Source organism: Dreissena polymorpha, chromosome 3, assembly GCF_020536995.1.
Source record: "Dreissena polymorpha isolate Duluth1 chromosome 3, UMN_Dpol_1.0, whole genome shotgun sequence".
Lineage (NCBI taxonomy): Eukaryota > Metazoa > Mollusca > Bivalvia > Myida > Dreissenidae > Dreissena > Dreissena polymorpha.
The window spans coordinates 20,827,156-20,850,224 of NC_068357.1; the positions used below are offsets into that span (position 1 = coordinate 20,827,156).

General features: G+C 33.2%; 1 protein-coding gene across 3 annotated transcripts; it reads right to left on the bottom strand.

Moving 5' to 3' along the window:
* Positions 1-1,262: 1,262 nt before the first annotated feature.
* LOC127873239 (protein mono-ADP-ribosyltransferase PARP12-like) lies at positions 1,263-23,011 on the bottom strand. 3 transcript variants are annotated; one of them, XM_052417011.1, is made up of 9 exons: positions 22,871-22,985; positions 15,698-15,768; positions 14,532-14,783; positions 14,121-14,216; positions 13,630-13,842; positions 11,110-11,306; positions 10,352-10,475; positions 9,531-9,628; positions 1,263-3,323 (listed from the first exon to the last, which is right to left on the bottom strand). In XM_052417011.1, exons 3-9 carry the CDS (start codon positions 14,550-14,552, stop codon positions 2,081-2,083), a joined length of 1,992 nt encoding a protein of 663 aa, XP_052272971.1. In that variant the 5' UTR covers positions 14,553-14,783; positions 15,698-15,768; positions 22,871-22,985; the 3' UTR covers positions 1,263-2,080. The 3 variants fall into 3 exon arrangements, with proteins under 3 accessions (XP_052272971.1, XP_052272969.1, XP_052272970.1); XM_052417009.1 differs by having other exon boundaries at positions 14,121-14,323; XM_052417010.1 differs by lacking the exon at positions 15,698-15,768 and having other exon boundaries at positions 14,121-14,323; positions 22,871-23,011.
* Between the last annotated feature and the right edge of the window lie 58 nt (positions 23,012-23,069).

Below are 23,069 nucleotides of genomic sequence, written 5' to 3' on the forward strand. Positions count from 1 at the left end.
TGGTATTTGTTCTGTTAAAAGTTCTATAAGGTATTTTGGCGCGTGACCAACAGAACAATTATACATGAAGGTCAGTAATTTGAATGTTATCGTGGCCTTTACTGGTAGCCAGTATAGTTCATACAAAGCATCTTTTGAACTGTCATATTTCTGTCGGCCGAGTACCAATTTGGCACACATGTTTTGGATACGTTGCATTATGTTTATTTTACATGTAGCTGTTCCATACGAGATTACAGTAATCAAGATGGGATATTACCAAAGACAAAACTAGTATTTCCTACACGTAAACTACACATCCGTTTTGGAAATTTGGAACTATTTTCGAGTCACATGTGTCGGTAGATGTAACAAATAATCAACAAGATAAGATTAAATACAATAAAATCAGCGAAATAAAAAGAGTTACATTACGACAGATTCATAGTCAAATTATTGCATACATCGAGATCGATCAATCCCTTACCCCCTTTTTTTCCCTGAGATGCCGACATAACACTGTTCTTCGATTGACTCGAGACCACTATATGTCGGTTAGAGGTATCCAAACAGTAATAGGGAAAGAGTATTGACTGCCACAGGCCTTTGTTTAATCTTAAACCGACGCAGATGTATTTGTTCCTTATCATAATAAATTGAACAGTTTCATACAGTCACGAACTGTCAAATGTTAGAATTAAAGCAGGAAAAAACATATTGACAACTAAAAAGTAAATGGATATAATATACGATTATGTTTCCCAAACTTTCAACTTTCCCTGGGTTAGGATTATACAGCGGTTTGGTCTTTATTATTTTTTTTTACTAATATGGTACCATATAGTCTCCTCTTTTAGTTATTTTTGAGTGTTTAACATAATGTATGTATGATTTATACATAAACTTACATTTTTGTGGTGGTTTTCAATGTTCTTAGCAGTGATGTATTCAATGATTGCCTTTGCACCAACTCATATTTCTCCTCTCTTTCATATTGTCCATATATATTTCATTTATATTCCCAAAATATCATGTTCACTTGTATCCGAGTAGAAATATATAATGTAAATTTAAGGAAAATAGTAGGCCGAATATGGGAAGAGAAAGAGGAAACGGAGCAAGGACAAATGAGCTAGATAAGACAAATTCATGGGATATCACAATACTTTAAAACAACATAATCATTAAATCTTGACATGTATTTGAACAAATGGAATTGTGAATGACGTTCACTGGTATTATGACATCACACATGCATTAATAAAAACAACAAAAATTTGGGCGATGATTAAATATTGTGATTTTATGAAGCATCAACAAGTACATATTTAATATGCTAAACAATTGCAATTTTCACACTGTTTCTCCCTATGTTTCAAAGCCAAAAAATGTCGCAATGATAAGCTGATTAAATAAGTTTAAGTCTTAATGGCCGACAAATGAGTTTTACTTCGTAAGAGCTATTTTTTTCAGTGTTCTCTACATATTTATCGGAAACATACAATTAACTTTATGACAGGCATGATTTTTAATGGGATGATAGGTCGAACATATCATTCTCGTTTACAGTTTTCTGAGCTTTTAGTGAGTTGAGCTCATAACCAGAGTGATAATTATGTGGAAGACAAAAAAATCGAAAGAAAAGCCTTAACTAAATTATTGCCTACCAAAATTAACTGATTAGACTGTTGAAATTATTGAAAATAAAAACAACATAACGATAAAAATAAATAAAAAAAACCATATGAATAGCACAAGATAAGCCGCATATTTGTCTCTGTTTTAAATATGAATTCAGTGTGAATTCCTCTGGAATAAAACATGAAACGATGATATTCCAGAATAATCATACAATGCATACAACACAACATTACGATTAAAATACAATATATCAAGCGTTTTGGAACGGTCAAGCAGAGCATTTGGAATTCAAAGGCATGCACTCAGCCTAGAATTGATCACACCGTGCAACAGTGAAAGTATTTGCTTGTGTAACTGAAATAAGTTGTGTGTTTTGAAGATTGCAGCATTGCAACAATCAGAACACTTGCCAACTAACGAAGTTTTATTATTAAGGTTTTAAAAGTAAGCACTTATAACATTATTCGCTATCTGTGTCGTTTATTATTATAGGATCATACATTGATTGTAATTGGTGGTGTGCTTGGAATTGGTAACCAGGCAATGTTTGGGTTGTGTGTGCAGGCGGAGGGTTACCCCAAAAATAAGTAGAATTCGAAGCGTGCATGGACATGGAATTCCATGGTGATCCTGTGAAATTGTGCGATGCTAGAGACAATGAATTGTTTGCATGAGCTTGTGCTGGCGTAGATTGCAACGTTGGTGTCGTGGAATTTGGTGGTGGAATTGTTAGTGGCAAAGCTGTTGATGGCATTAATATGTTGGAACTAACAGTTAGCATTTGCGGTGATTGTGAAGAAGATGCGATAACAGGTGTTGTGACATTTGATTTTGGTAGCGACAATGGATTGTATGAATGAGCTAGTACTGGTATAGTAGTGGTATTTGGTGTAGGGGTCCCTAGCGGCACACCAGCTGGTGATGTCATTGTAATGGAGGAATTCATAGTAGGCATTGGCGTAGATTGTGACGAAGGTGCGTTTAATGTTGGAATTGGTCCTTGAAGCACAGATATTGGTGGCACTGAATTGGACACACTTGAAGAATTGCTCGTTTTGGATTTTTTTGATCGGGATCGTTTGGTAGGGATTGATGTTGGTGTTGTTTGTTGCACACCTGACAAAGATAGTGAAGCTTTTTTTGATCTCGGTTTTCTTGGCCTTTTTGTTGTTGTTTGTGATGGTCGCGCTTGCTGCGCAACCAGTAAAGGTGTTAAACTGGAAGGCTTTGAAGCGTTCAATAAAACAACGGGCTGCGGTGATGACTCGTCATCTGAATGTTTGTACTGAATAAGGTACTCAGGGTAGTATGCGTTTTTATCGAAAAGAATGAACATACTAGGATCATCTTCATCATCTACACATGAATCAAAAAGTTCATGACCTTTGTCTGGCTTTTCTGGCGGCCGCCTATACTGTGGGTCACCTTTCGTGTAGTTGCCTATTAGAACATTAGCCTGCAACATAAATCTCTCCATATTTTCATCTGGTTTTGTAAACGTATGACTGTATTTCGCATCTCTAGCAAAGTATGCGCCTTGACCATACGCAGTGGCATTTTTTCCGCATAACCGGAAGTCGAAGTTATTGACGCAGATTCCGCGCACAGTATCCAAACTGTCGGTTCCGTGGAAGAGGGGGCGTTTATCGACAGGGTTTCTGTCTCCAAGTCTCCGCTGGTTGTTTAACATGACCTTCTCGTAACTGAAAAAAGAATAAAATAAATCCCTTTGCTAATTGAAATAATGCATACTTACGTGTTACTTTTCTCGGTAATATTCTACTGCATTAAACGAATTCAAGAACGTAAAAGAAGTGTGTGTATTGGTTTCGCTGCCATCTTAACAATAAAAAGGTAATAACGACGTAAGCAAACCGATAGTTTATTGCAGTTCGGTTGTTTACCATTTTTAACTATAAGCCAATTTAGAAACGATGTGATATTAAATACTTAATACTCTTCATCGCTACATGTATCTATATAGAAACTAATCATGCCAATTTCCAATGGCATAACGTTGTAGTTGGTTGTACAAAGTAATTCCTGTAATAATAATTATGGCTTTAAATTATTATGTTCGTTATCTCAACTAATAAAAAAAAATGAAAAAGCTTTTCCCGAGGTGTTATTATTAGCGCAGCGGCACCACTGCGGCACCGCTGGGCCTAAACTGCCAAATCAATGTTGAGGCGGCGTTGATTTTCTAATCATATTTTTTCAGCGCTTGAACATTTCACAACAGCTTGCAACGTCCGTGAATATACCGTCTTTTCCTTTTTCGTTTAACATCGAAACAACGAGACACGAAAATCAACGCATATAAGTTCATATTCCGATTTTCTAATCACCGAAACTTAAACAAAATACGAAAACAAAATTAACTTCTTTATATCGTTTTTCGTTGTACTTATTATAAAACTAAAAACGAAATTGATTTCCCTGTTCATATTTCGTTTAAATTCAAATAACAAAAATAAATGTTTGAAAACTGAAACGGATTGTTTAATCCCGTTTACCGTTCTTGGTTTGAAAAAACCGGTATACGAAAAACGAGTGGCGTTTGCGGGATGTGCTGCTGTCTTGGGGAGGTAACTTGTAAGTGGCTTTTTGCGCGTATTTTTCTCCCTTATACATAAGACTTAATCACTTATTTCCATCAGCATGGCTTCCTACGTGCTTTTTTTCGTGGAGGTAAAGACACGCCCGTAAGGGACGGAGACGTGGATATTTTCAGTTGTTTATCCAGGTATTGTATTTTTCCAATTTGAAATGATCATAATCTTGACATCGAAAGGTTTTCCAACGTACCGGTATTTCATGCCGATCCAGCCGATTAGATAGGGCTATAATTAGCTACAATACCCCGTCCCATGAGTCCCTTATTCCTTTTGTTATTACCCGTTAGACCCGCATGACATGTTAAGGACACAATAATCGGCGGCGGCTGCTAAAATGTCCCTATGTTATACTTTTAACGACACCTTACATAATAGAATGTCAAAGTTGTATTAGTACAGCCACTATTGAAAGAAAGAACAGGACGGAAGGAGAATAAATAAAAAAAAATGTTTTAATCTTATGGAACGGTAAAGTGCAAGGTGTCTAATATATAATTTCCAATTCGTTTGATTAATAACAAATACATGTTGCATTTAACAACTGCATTGTGATATGTCTAGTGATTTTAGCTCTAAAACAAGAGTTATAACCAAACACCTTACATGAAACCGCTTCGCGCTTGAAGAAAATGAAATTAACTTAAATATAATTAATAAATGTGCCAATTTAATAACTTATTAAACAACGTATTTAATGTTCCTGAAAGAGCGCCCAAGATTAAGTTAATGCTAACAAGATATATACATTCCAATGATATTATAACGCCGCTTAATCTTTTTTCCTTTAAACGTTACGTTACTTAAAGAAGGCGAATATCATGCGTCACGCCTATAGAATCTACTTGCACTCGTTGAAATGTTCCGTTTAAGAACTCGGTTGTCTCCTAGAATGAAATTCGAATGCCATTTTATAAAAGTGTTTACATTTGTAACAATACGTGTATGATTTGCTGAGTCAATGATATATATGAGGAGCGCGTCATCAAGCGTTCGCTTGCATGATCTGTTAAAGTACATTTATTAGTCGAAAAGTGTATTATTTTATTCGTTTTATACACATCCAGTTCATTTTAACAGTCCTTCAAAAATTGGACAAAATCTGTACACCAAACAAAAACGTTATTAAAAATAAATAAATAAATTAACAACGTCAGAGTTGTAACTTTATCCTAAATCCATTTAGTTTAAACCTATTTATTTTAGCTCGATTGCATCGCAAGCCTCTGGCTTATTGGAACGCTCTCGAGTCCGTTTTCTAGCCCTAAAACCAGTAGTTGGTGTCTTTGGGGGAGATTTAAAGAACGCTCCCACGTTGGAGATCGAACCCTTGACCTCCCGGTCGCTAGGTGGACACCATATGCATTACACCACGGCGACCTGATAAAAAATAAAATCAATTGACATAATGTACTATACTTAGCGTTGATGTTTCTGTTATTTGAATGATGTGTTTTCGCAGAGTTTCAAATAATTGTATAATTGTTATAAGCAAATTTTCTTTATTCTATAAAGGGAGCACCAAATATAATCATGCTGATAAAATTTAAAAAGAACTCAGTGCGTGAACAACATAAACTGTTACATTCAGGACCAGTGTCGCACCCTACATTTGCAACTTGTTACAAATCACTGGTTCGATGCAAGAACTGCATGGACACCTGGTACGAGAGCCCACCGCCAGCCAGTTACCCGAAGTCTTTGAGCCAGGACGGCACACGACGTGCCATGACAGGGCTTTATGAGGCCGTGCAAGCTCTTAGGAATAATTCACCATACTAATTGAAATTACATGTGTATATGTTTAGCAATAATGTGGATTTTTATTTTATTTCTTTAACAGATATGAATACAGTGTAGTAAATAATTTGATTTTTGTTTATTACTTGAAGAGAAAGGCTACGCCGAACAAAGATATTGTATTGCGCAATAATAATTGTAATGCATGTTTTACATTAAATCAAATCCAATGACTTGAAACAAAAGCAGGCATGTATATTGGTATCGTTATATAACTTTATTGTTGATCTATTCATTATCCCATTAGACTAGCCACAAAGAGCTGTGCCAAGACTCGTCTATTCTTCCTCTATAATACATGTAATAATGAACATTTTATTATTCAAAATAATAGTTTCAAAGGGAGGAAAGTGCGCACTAAGATTAATCATGAGTTATCATCCAAATAAAACTGCGAAGCGCCCCTCGTTTTCCGTTTTCCGTGTATCGTTTTATCAAATCAAGAACGATAAATAAGAGCAGGCGCTTTGTTTCAATTTTCAAATATAGATTTTATTTTAAATTTAAATTGAAACGAACTAGGAATAGACATACACGTTTCGTGCTTTGTTTTGTAATTAGTAAAATGAAAAACGATATAAATAAGTCGATTTGTTCTTTGTTTTTTGTATTTGTTTCGGTTATAAGGAAATCGGAATATGAACTAATATGCGTTTATTTTCGTGTTTCGTGTTGTCGAATGCAAAACAAAACACGAATAGACGGTATGTACACGGACCTTGCAAGCTCTGATCCGAGTGTAATTTGCATTCTGCTGACGAACAATCATATCACTAACACGTTTATCAGCTGGTATCATACAGGCGGTTACGGAAAAAGTAAGTGAGATTAATGGGTTGCTTCACAACTAAATCAAGTTTGTTCCACATGTTTGTGCCATATTGTATATCACATTCACAAATGTTAACACGTCTACATCATTGAACGTATATCTAATACAATAATAAACATAATCTCTAATGTCAAATTTGACATGATGCTTGCTGTGAATCTTTTATTCTCCATCAGCCAATCAGTGCGCAGACAGCCGAATACACGCTTTCCACATAGAGGTTTATACAATTACTTTACTTGTCACATATCAATGCTGACCTTTCTCATCAATTGTAGATGCAGCATTCACTATTTATTTGTTTTAGAAACAAAAATCAGCCATATTTTGTAAAATTGCACTACACATTGTCTAACCAAAAGTAAAGATCTCAACGTTTTCTGCGCTACGAAGTCTTATGCAGAAATCAATTATTAAACCCCAAGACGGGTGACGCAATCTTGTACATAAGGGGAAGTTTTTGCGAGCTTTTACTCAGGACGAATGATTTATATAAAGTACATTAACTGTTGTTTGATGTTAGAATGTGTTAACATCCCATGAACAGTAACATTCTGCAAAACGTTTCATAATTACACGAATTTGAAAATACGTACATGGAATAACGTCTTATTTGAACAATATTTAAAGCACGGAATTAACACTTGATGCAACAACAGAAAGGTAATTAAATAACAGGTAATGCATATAGAACTTACAAGTTATATCGAACCGCGATGCAATATATATCGGATTCGATCTCCACTCCGGAAGCGTTCGTTTTTCAATTTTTCTGAGCATATTTCATGTTTATTTTACAAATTAGGACTTCAAGTTTGTTTAAATTATTAGTGGTCATGTTCACACATAAGACTTTTAAAGTTTCCGCTTGCCTTTTTTCAAATGCACTTGTAGACGTTGATGTTCTTACGATTACGATAGCCATTGTTTGCAAAATGAATATGTTGGCGACGAATTACTGCACAGTAGACGATTGACAAAGAAAAGGGGACGGATAAAGAGAGCATGACATGAGAACGATTAGTATCTTAAGTGAACATACACATAATGATCAGGCAAAAATATGTAGGGTTTCATAAAAAACTACAGCAGCGAGTTACCTAATGTCACAGAGCGTGAACATGTGGGATATAATTTCAGATATGTAGAACACTATTGTAGGTGAAACTTGTGAAATAACAAGCATTATAGTTGTATTTCTTCTAGATCATTAAAGCCACACAACTTATTTGGCATAGTTAATTTAACTATAAATAAAAAACATATTTTATATATGCCAATAAGAATATATATGGTGGTTACAAGGTTAAAATCCGTATTTTTGCGCTTAAAAACTTACTTAAAAATAATCGCCTTTGTCGAAATGGACGAATACGTCTAGAAATCCTACTTTTGGTTTTAAAAGCGTTACAGTTTGAAATATAATAAATTACTTGCTAACTAGGCTATAGATTTAATTTTATCTGCGCCAATTAGAATATATCTGGTGGTAACAAATTAGAAATCCGTCTTTTTTTAGCGTTAAAACTTAAAAATAATCCCGTATGTCGAAATTGACGTATACAACGTATGTATAGAAATCCTACTTTCGGTTTTAAAAGCGGTACCGTTTGAAAATAAATAAATTACTTGCTAACTAGGCTATAGATTTAATTTAATCTATGCCAATAAGAATATATCTGGTGGTTAAACGGTAGAAATCCGTCTTTTGCGCTTTGAAACTAAAAAATAATCGCGTTTGTCGAAATGGACGTATACGTATAGAAATCCTAATTTCGGTTTTAAAATTGGTACCGTTTGAAAAATAATAAATTACTTGCTACATAGGCTATAGATTTCATGACAATTTTGAAAACTTTCAAATTGCATCTATATGTATTGATTAACATGTATTTCGTTTTAAGTTGTGTGGCTTTAAAACTCAAATCTGAAATTAGTATAACATGGTGCAGTGTGCATTATTAACCCATCGCCTGATCAAAAATGAGTTGAAACCTCAGCAGGTGTGAAGAAAAGGAAATAAGGACGCATCTGTGTTTGCTAATAGGGCGAAGAATGAAGAAAGTATGTTGCATTTAGTCCTAGTTGTAGAGGGCTACGCATAAGTAAAGTTATGCGCTTGTCTTTTCTCATTTTCTTGCAAGTAAACATAAACTTAAATACAAATGACAATTCTTCTTCCTAAACTAGTTGACCATGAGATACTTGAACATTTTTTTAATTAACGTTGAACATGAAAAATATTAAAATATATTTTCAAATAATCTCTAAATAGAATACTCATAAATAGGAAACTCATTTTTAATGGTGGTTGTTTGTCCCAGTTTTTGTTGTTTCAATTTTATTCTGTGCTTAAGAATCAAATGTTTAAACAATGAAATTAGCATATCAAAATACAGTGTAAATCAATCAGAGGGAAAATATGTAAAATGGAATAGACCTGCGAACGCTGCTACTTTGTTTGCAATTTAACCCTTTAGTGTAAAACATATATTAATATTTGTGTATCCCTTTCATGATGCCGTCACTGAAAAATGATTTTAAATCTTTTCGGTTATAGAAAATTGCTTCCGGATATGAAACATTGTAAGTGTCAAAGCCATTTTGGATATGAAAACGGAGTGTTATTTTTGCAAACTGAACATCTGTTCTTTTAAACTTACTTGTTAAATCCAGACAATAGAGCATGATTCTGTATCCGGAATACGGCTGTTATAGTAAATTGATCACGGCTTGCGGTCTTGAAAAAGCTTGCTGACAGCTGCAAAAAACATCAATGCCGCTCAATGAATTCAAGACGCTTTCTTTGTTTACGAGGAACTGGAACTAAGCGTTTACGAACTGTAATGATTTTATGTAAGATCTTAAAGATCTGCATACACATTAAGATCAACGTGTTGAAGGGTAATTCATAAGTATGTTTGTAATCATGGACTTAATAGAACGTACTAGAATCATATTATAACACAAACATCTCATGTTATACCGTTTGTTCAGAAAAGTCTTATTCTTTACTTTTGTTATATTCATTGATATTATATGGTTTGTTAACCTAACAACAACTATTCATTTTAATACTTAACTACGTCGACTGAATGGTTGACTGCAAATTGTAATTTTGCATTTTCTCTACACATGCTTTTGAGCAAAAAATTTACAAATAAAAATAATAGGCACTGTTCATTTTAATGTAGACGTTTGCTTTTTAAGCCAATATGCGATGGCTATTTGATTATGAAAGATAATAATAAAGATTGATTGCTTTTCTCTATTTTACTTGAGTTAAACTCTTAGTTAATCAAAACTTCTTGGAAACTAAACATTCGGTCCTGTTCGGTCGGAGTTTGCTATAGAGTGTGTTCACTGAATTAGCTCAATTTTATGCAAAAACCTTATTATGACAAATAGATTATTAATTGAACAAAATATAACCGGAATACTTTACTCTTAACATCAGTTTTAACCAGTATTGACTGCTCCTCACCTCTATAAAGTCTTTATCGTAAGGTGATAACTGAACAAGTTCGAATGGGTGTGCCACATCCCATGGTACCCAGGACTGCGGTAGCGCAACGTCAATCACTTGAGGAGGCGTTAGACATGGGGGTCTGAAAAACAAGAATTTCACCACCGTAAAACCCTCTCAAATGTCATTTGTTCACAAATCGCTGTCATATTGTTTATTCAAATAATATTTGCATTCACAATTGATATAAATTCTACTGGTGTAACATTGTAAGAAGGCGTGGAATATAACAATGCAGTCCTTGCACTTGCAAGTAAACAGACATAGTGTGCTTCCTGAAGTAGTGGCTTACATCTTAATAAAATGTAAACAAAGTATTATTCATTTTCCCTCGTAATATGTGTAATTTTCGGACTTACTCGCGCTCATGGACCTATGCAAAAGCGCTTAAACCCTGATTTTAACTCACATTTTCCGACAAAAATTGATGTTTGTTCTGGTTTTGCCTTCATTTGATTCAAATGTATGTATCCAAAACAGCAACAGTTTTTCTTTTCTTCATCATTTACTTGTAAGATAAGAACGTTTACCACCATAACCCTAAAACGATTAATTTGAGATAATCATGTCTATGTCGCTTCAGTTGTTGCTATCAAAGAATAGCACTATTACAATTTTTAAAATTAGCTGCGCAAAACGTTCTTGTTTTGATAGAAATATGTCTCTGCATGTTACATGATAAGGGACATATAGTTTGTTTTATCAAATAACCTTACGTTTTGTTGTCCTGGACGTCTTTAATAGATACAAACACTGGGCGTCGTCTGAGTGGTCTGGTTGCTCCAGTTTGCACGTTTTGTTGCGTCATAGAACCAAAGTCAATCGTATACGTCCACTTGTAGTTTTCACGCCAGTACAGGTATGTGGTTTGTTTAGCAAGAAACTTGGCCTCAAGCGTATGCTGAAGAGAGTCCTGTGGATATATAATTATGTCCCATAAAACGTCTACATTACCAAAGATCAGACAACCTTTATGTATTGAGTATTATACGTATTGGTAATCTAGCAGTTCGCAGGTATATTCATGTGTGGGGAGAAATGTCTATATACTTTATAATTGATATTATCCAATGGAGATGAATAACAAATCGCTTTGATAGGTCAACTTTCTGTATGTATACTTGATTGTCAATAATATGGCAAACGGGTTTATTTTATGATTGTGTAAGTGTGCATTTTTTACGTCAGCTTACTTTTTGCTTGTTATTATTATTATTGCTACCAAGTTAGCTTGGTAAGAATGGAAATTACAACAATATATGATATTCCATGAAAACATTATCTTGAACCTGACCTTGAAACGGTCAATATATATATACTTAATGTGTCATACAAATATTCGACTTGGTGCACAGCAATACTCATCAAAGTACTGACAGTACTGGTGTGACGATGCTTTTGAAGAGGATTGATAAAAAAGCATATATTTAAGTTTGTCTACATCCCCACAATTGTGTATGTGGGTACGAAAATTTTGGGTAGAAAAAAATGGGTACGAAAATTTTGGTAACAAAAATTATGCCAAAAAAAATTGGGTACGAAAAAAGATTTGGTTACGAAAAAAAAAATCGGATATGAAAAAAAAATTGGGTACGAAAATTTTTTTGGGTACGAGCAAAAATTTGAGTACGAAAAAAAATTGGGTACGAAAAAAAATGGTACGAAAAATGTAGGGTACGAAAAAAAAATGGGGGTATGGGGAAGTAGTACCCGTGGGGAGCTTGATCCATTCCGCGAAACTGGGAGGCAGGTTACATTCTCGATCAAATATAACAAGAAAAAAAATATTCGACGTGTATTTTCTATACCACTTATCTTCGTAAAAAGTTATGTTACAGTAAAACGTTTGTGGGTTATAACATTACGTTTCAGCATATAAATTTAAAACTGGACATGCTCTTGAATTACACCATGCCCTTTAATTGCACATGTATATCATACCAAACTTTATATTTCGTTGTTTCCTTTCCTAAGTTAATGATGCTATGTGTACGGACGTGATTTCACATGCCCATGTGCATGAACATATAATTTTTCTCTTTTGATTATTGTTTTTTCTCTAATTCAATAAGCTTAGGCATGTTTGTTCGTTAAGTACGGCAATAATTTCATGATGATTCACGAAAGTAGGTATGAGCACATAGTCGTAAGAGCACTTGAATACGTGAGTTCGCCCATGAACACATGGTAAGGTTAACTAAATCTCCGCAATATGACCAAATATGTGTTTAAAACAGCAAACAATATCCAACAAACACATGAATTATCAAAGTATGTACACTGATGTGGCTCTGTAATGTCTGTTTCAAAAGTTTATTAAATATGCAAAATGAAAAAGCACGCATAAGAGCGAGTTTCACGAATGTCATACGGCTATTATGCTGTTTATATACCATAGTCGCTACAACGTTAACAAATGGCAGGTTCGAAATAATTCGTTTTTTTTACACTCATGATCGCGTTGAAAGTTAATTATACACGTTTTAATTCGCAATTTATTTACTGAATAACGACAAATGTCAAATACAATACAGAAAATGCATAGTTGTTTCATTTATCTATAAACATATAATGGATTGAATATAACTGATTTAAAATTAACGTTTTTAAACTATTAATAAATCTTTTTCCCAGAATATGCTGTCCTATTTATAGCTGAGCTTCCTATACCTTTATCAATGATAATCAGCGAGGTATACTGATTAAAAAAATCGAGCTATCTCAATCGGACTGGCTCGGTCTGTTACATAGGTCGCCGTTGTGAAGAATTTTTTTCATGATATGATAACTTAGACGAGCTGCTTCGCAGCATCGTCAAAAATGTAGCTCAAGTCTTATATCAGACGTTATACACAAATTCACGATTTAAGATCAATACACCAATTTACTTATCTAAAAATTGCATGTCTACGAAATTAAATAATACACTGTATACAAATTAGAATAGTTAAATACCAATTTGTAAATTAACAATAAAGCGTTGCTTGTAATACATATTTTGCAGTTAAAGAACTACTCGACTGCCGAAGTGGCTACGAGTCACTCATTGGACTTTTTCAGACATCTCAAATATTAACACATAAAACAGCTGAAAATTTGATGTTCACACATTGAATCTAGTTTTCTTTGGCAAAGATGGAAACAATGTTAAGATTCATCGAAGTTTTGTACGGCATTTTAGAACTAATTTTAATCGTAATGTCCTTTATTTAAATCAAGCTACAATAAGCACTCACAGGTTCAAACAACATCCATTCCCCGTCATTGTCCTTCCAGTACCATCGCCATTGAGTTACGTAGCTGTCCCCCACATCGCCGGCCTCGTTGAAAGACATTGTGCTCAAACGCCTGACCTCTACAAAACTATACTCACGAATGAATGCCCGTGTCACTGGTTCAAACACTATTGTACAGTCCAAAGGGAAAATGCATAAGTCCAATTCATAGGTCTGAAACAATAAAGATCATATCGTATTGTCTTTATAGAATGATAAACACGAAACATTAACATTGTTTAATTTTAACGGATGAAACACAACACATCGTCTACATCTGGCCAGCGATTGTTTTGTTTTGTTTTATAGGTTATATATGAATTGTGTATATTTTTCGATTTTGTAATTTATTGTTTGGTTCAGTATTTAATACTAGTATTCTAAATAAAATAAATATTGTTTTACATCCAAACAACATAGATAATGGACAAACTTCGACATCCGTAACTTACAAACTTGAAAGAATAATCCTTTTCTTTCGGAGAACTGAACAGTTGTTCAACACTTTCAGAATTCGGTAACGTGAACCAACCCCCAAAAAGGTGTATCTGCCAAAGGTAAGGTAAATGTGTTTCGCTATGAAGTCTTGTACACTTTTCTTGTTTACAGTTGCCATGGATATTACCCATGCACAGGAACTTGCTGGATGCATCCTCTTTGGAAAAGATATGTGTAAAACTTAATAAATTTTGGTGGTGTTCTTTTCCGAATAATTTGTTATAAACAATCACGAGTTATATTATATATACATCTACTTTATTTGAAATAGCATTCGTAAGCATTTTTGTTTCAAATAGTCCAACTTATTTTAACAAAACAATATTCATCACGAGAAAGCATCCATACAATAATCATAAACCAACCCATTTTGAACAGCCTGCCATGGTCTGTCTCTGTTGATTCAGCGTAAATATTATCTTGTACACATACTAGTCTCATCGATTGATCTGACGGTTCTTGTGGCGAAGGGGTAAACATATTTCTATTTTGAGATATTTTTATGAAAGCTTCACTCGATGTAGATCTAGCACTTCTTTTTATACTTGCCGACAATTCCACTTCGGACCTTAGGTTTTCATCCTGCAGTCCTTCAAATGTTGGTTTAGTCCCGTATTCTGAAGTAGACGAGCATGTTTGATTAACATACTTAACGATAAAATCTGGTTGGAATAGCATAACTTGTTTTGATGGTAAAGATAACCCTGCAAAACATATGCATGTTTCATTAATAATGTTTCCTTCATGAAATAGCATTACTATAATGAAATTACAAAATTGATAAAATTATTCCTTATTGCCAGCAAACAAATAGTGTTATACTGTGATACAAAAACTGCGCTTCTTTATACTTTATCACTTTAACGATGTCTTAGGTCAGTTCAAATGGCCTTAACAATAAGGTGCCTTTACATATTTCTTTTATATACGTTTTTTAGTTGTTTTTGTTACTCTGCTTTCAGTTTAGAATTGAAGCATCATTTTCAAAATTCACGAATATCTATTTACACAAGTTCATTAACACTTCTTGTAGAATCTCTAACGATTCACAATACGCAGTTTATGTAAAAAGTTCGTTAGTATCGCATGTTTGAATATGATAGGCTGGTTATTTTTGCATCATAATCCGTATCGTATTCAGCAGCATACACAAAAGTGCCAGGATTATCAGCACACTTGTTGTTTTTTTTGTTGCTAGGCGTATAACAATGTGTTAATTATTTCTTTACTCAGATTGCCCATATATACTATCTATAGTGTTATTTGTTATTTGGATAGTTAGATAGAAGGAAGATATTACTCATGCTGCTTTTTTACGGTCGACGCCTAATACATTTTAACGAATTAGTATTATGAATGGTGGCGATGATGGTCAAAATAACATTCACATTAACAATTGTAAGTAACCAAGCGAGGCATGTCCGGTAATTTAAAAGACCACTGTGTTACTATTTAAACACACATTTCTTTCGTAAGATGTACACTTTGTAAACGTTGTATAGTTTAACGTGGTTAACTCTGAACAACATACGTTGGTTGACAAGAGGTAGCGTGGTTTACACCGGTTTGCCCCTAGATGCAGTCGTGAATACAAAGCGAAACCTGTAAATAAAATCTGTCATACACACACCGTGGTTTATCAACGTAACAATTAAACATGTAGTCAATTTGTGTCGTGTATTAAGTAAACCTCAGTTCTAACGCAACATTATTTGTTTATCAACAACGGCTTAAGCTACCAATATGAGATTCCTTACATAGTTCCTCTGAATTATGTATTAACAAAACCGGATTGAAACCATTCAGCTAAGTAGTACCGCACTATAGTGACAACATACTTTGGGTTGTCGATAACAATAATGTGATGCAGATGTACATGTAATTTAAAGAAGTTTGTTCATCCAAATTTTGACTTTTCAGGTTTCAGATTTTCCCATAGGTATAATTTATAATTCCCAAATAATCACCATTGTCGTCGTGGTTGTTGTCATCACAATCACTTGTAGAAGATTAATATTAACTCAATAGCTTATGCAAAGCATAATAGGCAAAATAAAATATTATCCCATTGTGTTCAAAACAAACCCAAAATATACACATTAATAACGTAAATAACAAGGGAGCCAACCTTAGATGGTAAATAAACATTGGAATAAGGGTAACACCACGTTGATTAACTATTTGTTCAAGGCCAGTCGTAACAACTGTAAAATCCATTGAGGCAATTACTCGTAAAAGTTATGAAACCTCGCAGTATTTTTTATTTCTAAGCTTAATGCAAATCAATTAAATTACAACAATTTAATAAGCTTGTCCTATCCGAAACGACAATTTCGGGCTAACAATGTATGCCATTTTCTTGAAGTAGTACAAACAGGTTTGGGAATTGTACTATAATTGAGGTATGTTAGTCACAGAATAGACGTTGACACATTGAATTCCTGCAGCAAGTTCAAATAAGGTAAATACTTACATATTGTTTTCTGGTTAAATTGTTTCACAAACTTCATCCAGTATGCAACTCAGTACAGAGAACTCAAATCGTTTATTAGTTTAGACATAATAAACAACGTAAAATGTGGATCAAAACAACATACCCTTATGATAAGACAACACGAAAATATATTTTATCACTCTATCACTTTAAAAGATTGACCAATCATCTATCAATCAACACTTTTATTTATAGATCTTTTGATTCACAACAATTAAGAGAACTTATATTTAAAAAAAATAACGAATACCACATATTTAAACCAATTTATTTTAGCTCGATTGCACTTAAAGTATTTTCTACTTATTTGGAAAGCTCTCGATTCCGTTTGCTTGGCCTAGAACCAGTACTTTGTGTCTTTGGGGGAGATCTAAGCTCTTTCAGTGGGGATCAAACCCGTGACCTCCCTGCGCTAGGCGGACACCATATCCATTACACCAAGGTGACATGTATAACCACATAAGGTTCCGGAACAGAACAGGTTCATCCAAATACTATACTGTATCCTATTACCAGATGAAAATCGATAGTAAAACAACGATCTATAAACTTGTGGGACAATCGGTTGTCAACAAAACATCGCTTCAGGTAACGTTTTTGATAATTTCTTCATTAATTCAAAACTATTTTCAAAAAAAAAAAAAAAGACGAGTGCCTGGTCATTGTCAATAAACACAACTTTGTTAAATTTGCGCAAAATAAATTAAGTAATTATTCCAAAAAGTGAAACCGCGTGTTTGAAAACACAAGAAGTGAAATGCTATGTGTGGTATATTTTTTATTCAATTACCAAAAACGTTCATAATAGTATTGTCGAAGGTGTAAAAAATAGGGCGGACATTGTAATTTTTCATAGAGAAGCTACATAAATTGTATGTTTGCGCACATACATCTGATTCGGAGTTTGTGTATTAAAATGTAATAATGCTATGTGTGGGACACATTTTTTGAAATGCTATGTGTGGCATACAAGACTTGCCCGTCAGTTCTGCATTTAATCTGAACACAGTTTTGTAAGAATCTAGAACATATACTTCAGTCTGTACTAAAAATATATCAAATTAAAAAATGTTACATGATGGAATACTGAAGTAATTGTGTAATGTTTAAGCAATTTTTGTTTAACTGAACATAAATTTTAAATAAAACACACTGTATAATTTCTATCCAATCAATTGTCTTTTTTAACAAACATGTTATGTTGAAATATAATAATTTTTTTTTTACTTATTGTCTTTAAATAAATATCACGATTTATATTTCTGCCGGATTATTAAATTTGGTCCATTTTTGTGTGTAAATGAATGACAAAGAAAGTAAAAGCACTTGCATTAACATGGGTTTTACTTGTGTTGTTTTTTCAGACTTGACAAGGATACGTCGAATGATTTGTAACGCTTTTAAGGTGCGAATCTGTGTAAGAATTACATGAACACCATCAAACCACACGGAAGGTGTTATGCGGCAAGTTAATTATCAAAAACACGGTGACAGAGAAAGGGACCCAGCTTCATTCTGTGATGTTCACGGAAAGCTATTTCAACAAACTATGTAAACATACCATTTAATATGTAATTTGGCATAATCAAAACAAAGTGTTTGTATTGATAGTTGTGCATATTTATGGGTTTTGTGTCTATGTTATTACTGAAATGTATGGATAAATATAAAATCTGATAATGTATGTTAATAAAACAGTTGTTTAATGACAAATAACAATATAAACCCAATGATGCTTGTTTGTGGTCTATTCAGTTAATTTAGTTTCCCATTTCATCCCCATATGAATATCTTATGTGTATCAAAATAGACACTTCATAAATAATAAAATTAGTTTATTACCAGCATGCACATGTTACAATAGAAATTAAAGCACCAAATACATAAAGAAGTACATGAGTATTCACAAAATAATTGTAATCAGTCAATTTATGAATTTGCTAATCTTGCTATACAAACATATACATGCTCCAATTAACACGTAACAAATGATCATCGCCAAAAACAAATGATCATCGCCAAAATGTCTTGACTTGGGGGGGGGGGGGTTATTATATCAACAAACATATTGATTTGTATTAATACTTCATGAACTCAATTTCAAATGAAATCAATAACTGAAGATGATAATACTCATTCGCCCCGGTCATGAAAGGGGGTTGAAAGATCGTGTTACCACTGCACCAAGTAATAAATATTAATATGTTGTTCAATGTGTTGAATTGTCAAATTGTTATTTAATGTTTACTTTGATTGTTTTCTTTCACTGCAATACTTGCCCCATCTGGTAATAAAACAAACAGTCTTTTAAACTTGTGAACATTTACTATATATGTCAACTTTTTATTGATCAAGATATCAGAACGTCTCTTGAAGGTGCGTCCAAAAATACTTTAATCTCCCTAAAAAGAACAAAATACAGATGAAATAAACTGTAAAACTTAAAAAAAAATAAGTGTCATGTGTGATATATAAGATAGCTCTGTAGGATTTAGATATGAATACATGATTTTCCATAAAAATTGTCATTGATCGTATTGTCTATTTGTTTAAATAATGCTGTATTATCTCTTTAAGCTTATTTAATAACTGTCGTTAAGTTCAATAACACTTGTTGTAGTTTTGTAACAATGATATCAACATGACATCTTGCACAAACAATCCTTACGATTTTGTGTATTAAACAAGTGCATTAGTTGGCAGTAACAATTCACTGAAAATGCTACATTTTGTAACAATTAATTTTATAGAAACTCACAAGAAAAGGTTTGCCGCAACAGAACTATTTTCCTGTCCGTACTAGGGTGGCTTTGTGTTTGGAGATCTCCGACTGTGTTTTGACCTCTCTACCACACTGTTCGCAAACATATGGCATTTTACAAATAAACAAAATATGAATATAAAATTATCGACAATCATGATAATTTTGAGTAACATTAACGTCTTAATTATCATATTTTAAGCGCGCAAAACAGTACCAACAATGTTTTATTGACCATTTTTGTTATTTAGAAAGACTTAAAATAATATTGACGTGTATGTCAATCTTTCGATTCTCTAGTTTAGTTTGTATACCACACATAGCATTTCAAACATGTGTCCCACACATAGCATTATTACATTTTAATACACACACTCCGATTCAGATGTATTTGCGCAAACATACAATGCATGTAGCTTCTTCATGAAGAATTACAATACCCGCCCTATATTTTAAACCTTCGACAATATTATAATGAACGTTTTTGTTGATTGAATAAAAAATATACCACACATAGCATTTCACTTCGTGTCTTTTTAACACGCGGTTGCACTTTTAGGGGGAAAAAATACTTAATTAATTTTGCGCAAACTTAACAAAGTTGTGTTTATTGACAATGACCGGGCACTCGTCTTTGTTTTTTTGGAAATGGTTTTGAATTAATGAAGAAATTATCAAAAACGTTACCTGAAGCGACGTTTTGTTGACAACCGATTGTCCCACACACAGCCGAAAAAGTCACGTGGTACAGGCACCTTGCTATTGCTATTTTTAGATCAGATTTGGGGTTTCCGAAAATTGGAGAATCTGTTTTTGTCAACTACGGAATAACAAAATCGTCAAAAAATGCGATATTTGATAATTATTTATGGAAAATGGAGAGGCAATTATAGGATTAATAGAATATTATGTGAGTTTTGGAAAAAGATCAAGTTTATCATGCTCGGCTCGAACCATGTTAAGTCGACAAGCCTCGCGCTAACATGGCTTTAAGCCTCGCATGATAAACTTCATCTTTATCAAAAACACACATAATATTCTATATTTATCCTTTTACAAGATGAAAATCGATAGTATAATAACGATCGTATAAACTTAAGCTTTATACTATCGCTATTTTTAGATCAGATGTGTGTTTTTCAAAATTTGGAGAATATGTTTTTGTCAACTACGGAAAGATAGAATCGTCAAACAATGCGATATTTTAAAATTATTTATGGAAAAGGGGAGGAAATAATATGATAAATAGAATATTATGTAAGTTTTGGGATAAAGATTAAGTGTATCATGCTCGGCAAAAATTTGCAAATCTGAAACAATTTTGTTTTTAATTTTGTCAATTTATCAAACTGTGAACAAGTCCCTTTAATCGCATTTCTTTGTTTTAAATGTTGAAGTGTTGTCTCAAAATTCCGCACAGAGGTATTGATTATAATTGCCCCAATATTTTCAAATATATATATGTTCTAAATGCGACAGAAATATGCATACTATCTAAGTCGATAATTTATCCAACCGTGATGTTCTGATTGTAATGGTTGTTTTAAGTGTCTAAGGCACGGGATGTCAAAAGGCAGTTTGGAGATAACAATCGCGTCAAGATTACAAACGCCATCTGAAATCATTTAATATGTTGTACCATGGAAAAAAAGTAAATTTCATATGTCGACTCATTCTGAATGTTCATTCCCTCCCACAAGAAAATGATCAACCCAGATATTAGTTTCACTTTTTTAATTTAGACAGTATCTAGCTGAATATGTCTTCGTCTTTTAAAATATAACTATCTTTTTGCTATATTCAGTATTAATCAGAGTATTTAACTTTAAGAGTAATTAAGATGTAAACATTTCAAATGTGTTTTTATATCATTTTTGAGCAATATATTTGGTTGTTTGTTTTATTTTATTTACTTCAACAACAGTCATTACACCAGTATATCTTAATAGTGTAAGTATGAATACATTTTTAAGTGTACAATATTTGTATAAATTGAAACACAGCATAGAATATCAAATCAAATTACAACCGATTTTGTGAAAGTACCTCCCCAGGTTCCATTCTATAGTGTTTTTTTGTCAGCCGTAACGGGTGGTTTCTAAACAAACGAGCATCATAATATTTTATGTTCAAGACAGCTCATTTTGTACACAACGGTCTTACTGACCTGTGTGTTATAGGTCAATTTTTATTATAAAGTAATTTATGCAGTTTATGAAATAAATATTAAACTAAACTGTGTTGTGTTGTTTTATTGTTTAACCAATATCTGTATATTAAGTTAATTTAAAACGTATTTTACGAGTATTCTATGGGAATATAAATTTAGTCAGTTGTTTAATCGATTTAGTCGTTAAAGTCGTTTTTCTCTAAAGTAAAGATAAGTTCACCTAATCCATACAGCTGCACGTTAATTATTTGACTAATACTCAGATCACTCCTCTCTTTCCCCGTGCACAAATAGGTTCAATGTCGATCTCGTGCAATGATTGCTATAGTTATTCGATGCTTTACTTTCAAAAATTCCACATCTTTGATATATTAATGATTTTTAATATCATTAATAAATATATATTTCAGGTAAATGTGTTTATTAATTCCATTATGTTCGATGTTTTAATTATATTTTGTATTGCTTGTATTTTAATGATCACCGTCGGATCATGCATTACTTGCATTTGTCTATTATTAATATTATTGTTAGTGAGATTCGATGCTTTACTTTCACAGATTCCACATCTTTGATATATTAATGATTTTTAATATCATTAATACATATATATTTCAGCCAAATTGCGTTTTCTTCTACGATAGAACCCACAAAATAACCTACCGGTAACATGTGTACTAACGCGAAAGGAACTGTGGGTAGCGCTTCTTTTACGAGTGAAAAGTGAAAGCGAAAGTAGGTCAGGTAATCGTGCTTTTGATATCGCTATCAGTCTTAATAGAGATTCAAAATCACATTTAAATATAATTCAATAACAATTCTTTTAACAACATTCCGTTTTAAACACACAATAAAAAAATATTTTCCAAAACCAGGGGAATGTGATGCGTCTTAGTATAGAGGTGACAATAACGTTGTGACATCATCATCTATGTATAGAATGCAAGACAGCTAAAATGTGTTGTAGTATTTTGAACATAGTACATTACTTATGAAAAGCTGGGTTTCTGTAATAAAGAGGTATAAGTGTCAAAGAGGTTTAAAACAGATTCTTAAAATGCATTTTTCAAGTTCTAATAAAACATGCACAAAGTACTGGGTTTGTCCTTCAACAATGAAAAATGAAATTCCGTTTTACTAAATTTATATTGTAAACAACAAAAGTAAAAAAAACACATATTAATCAATTTTACAGTTACAATATAAAGAAGTGAAACTCCAGCTGCTGGAGCAGTATTGAATTTTTACAAGTCCTCTAAATTTGATAAAATATCTTTACCTGACCGCAGTATATGTCCTGTTGCAAAAGCCAATGGCCTACAACAAAATATTTATTTCAAAACAAAAGTGGAAAAACATGAGGTGTTGGGATTTCCATTCGCCTATTGTTCTTCACCAACGCATCCAAAATTGATCTCACACAATGGGCGAGTCTTGTGCTCTGGCTGTAGGTGGGTGGTCCACGGCCGTCCACAAGC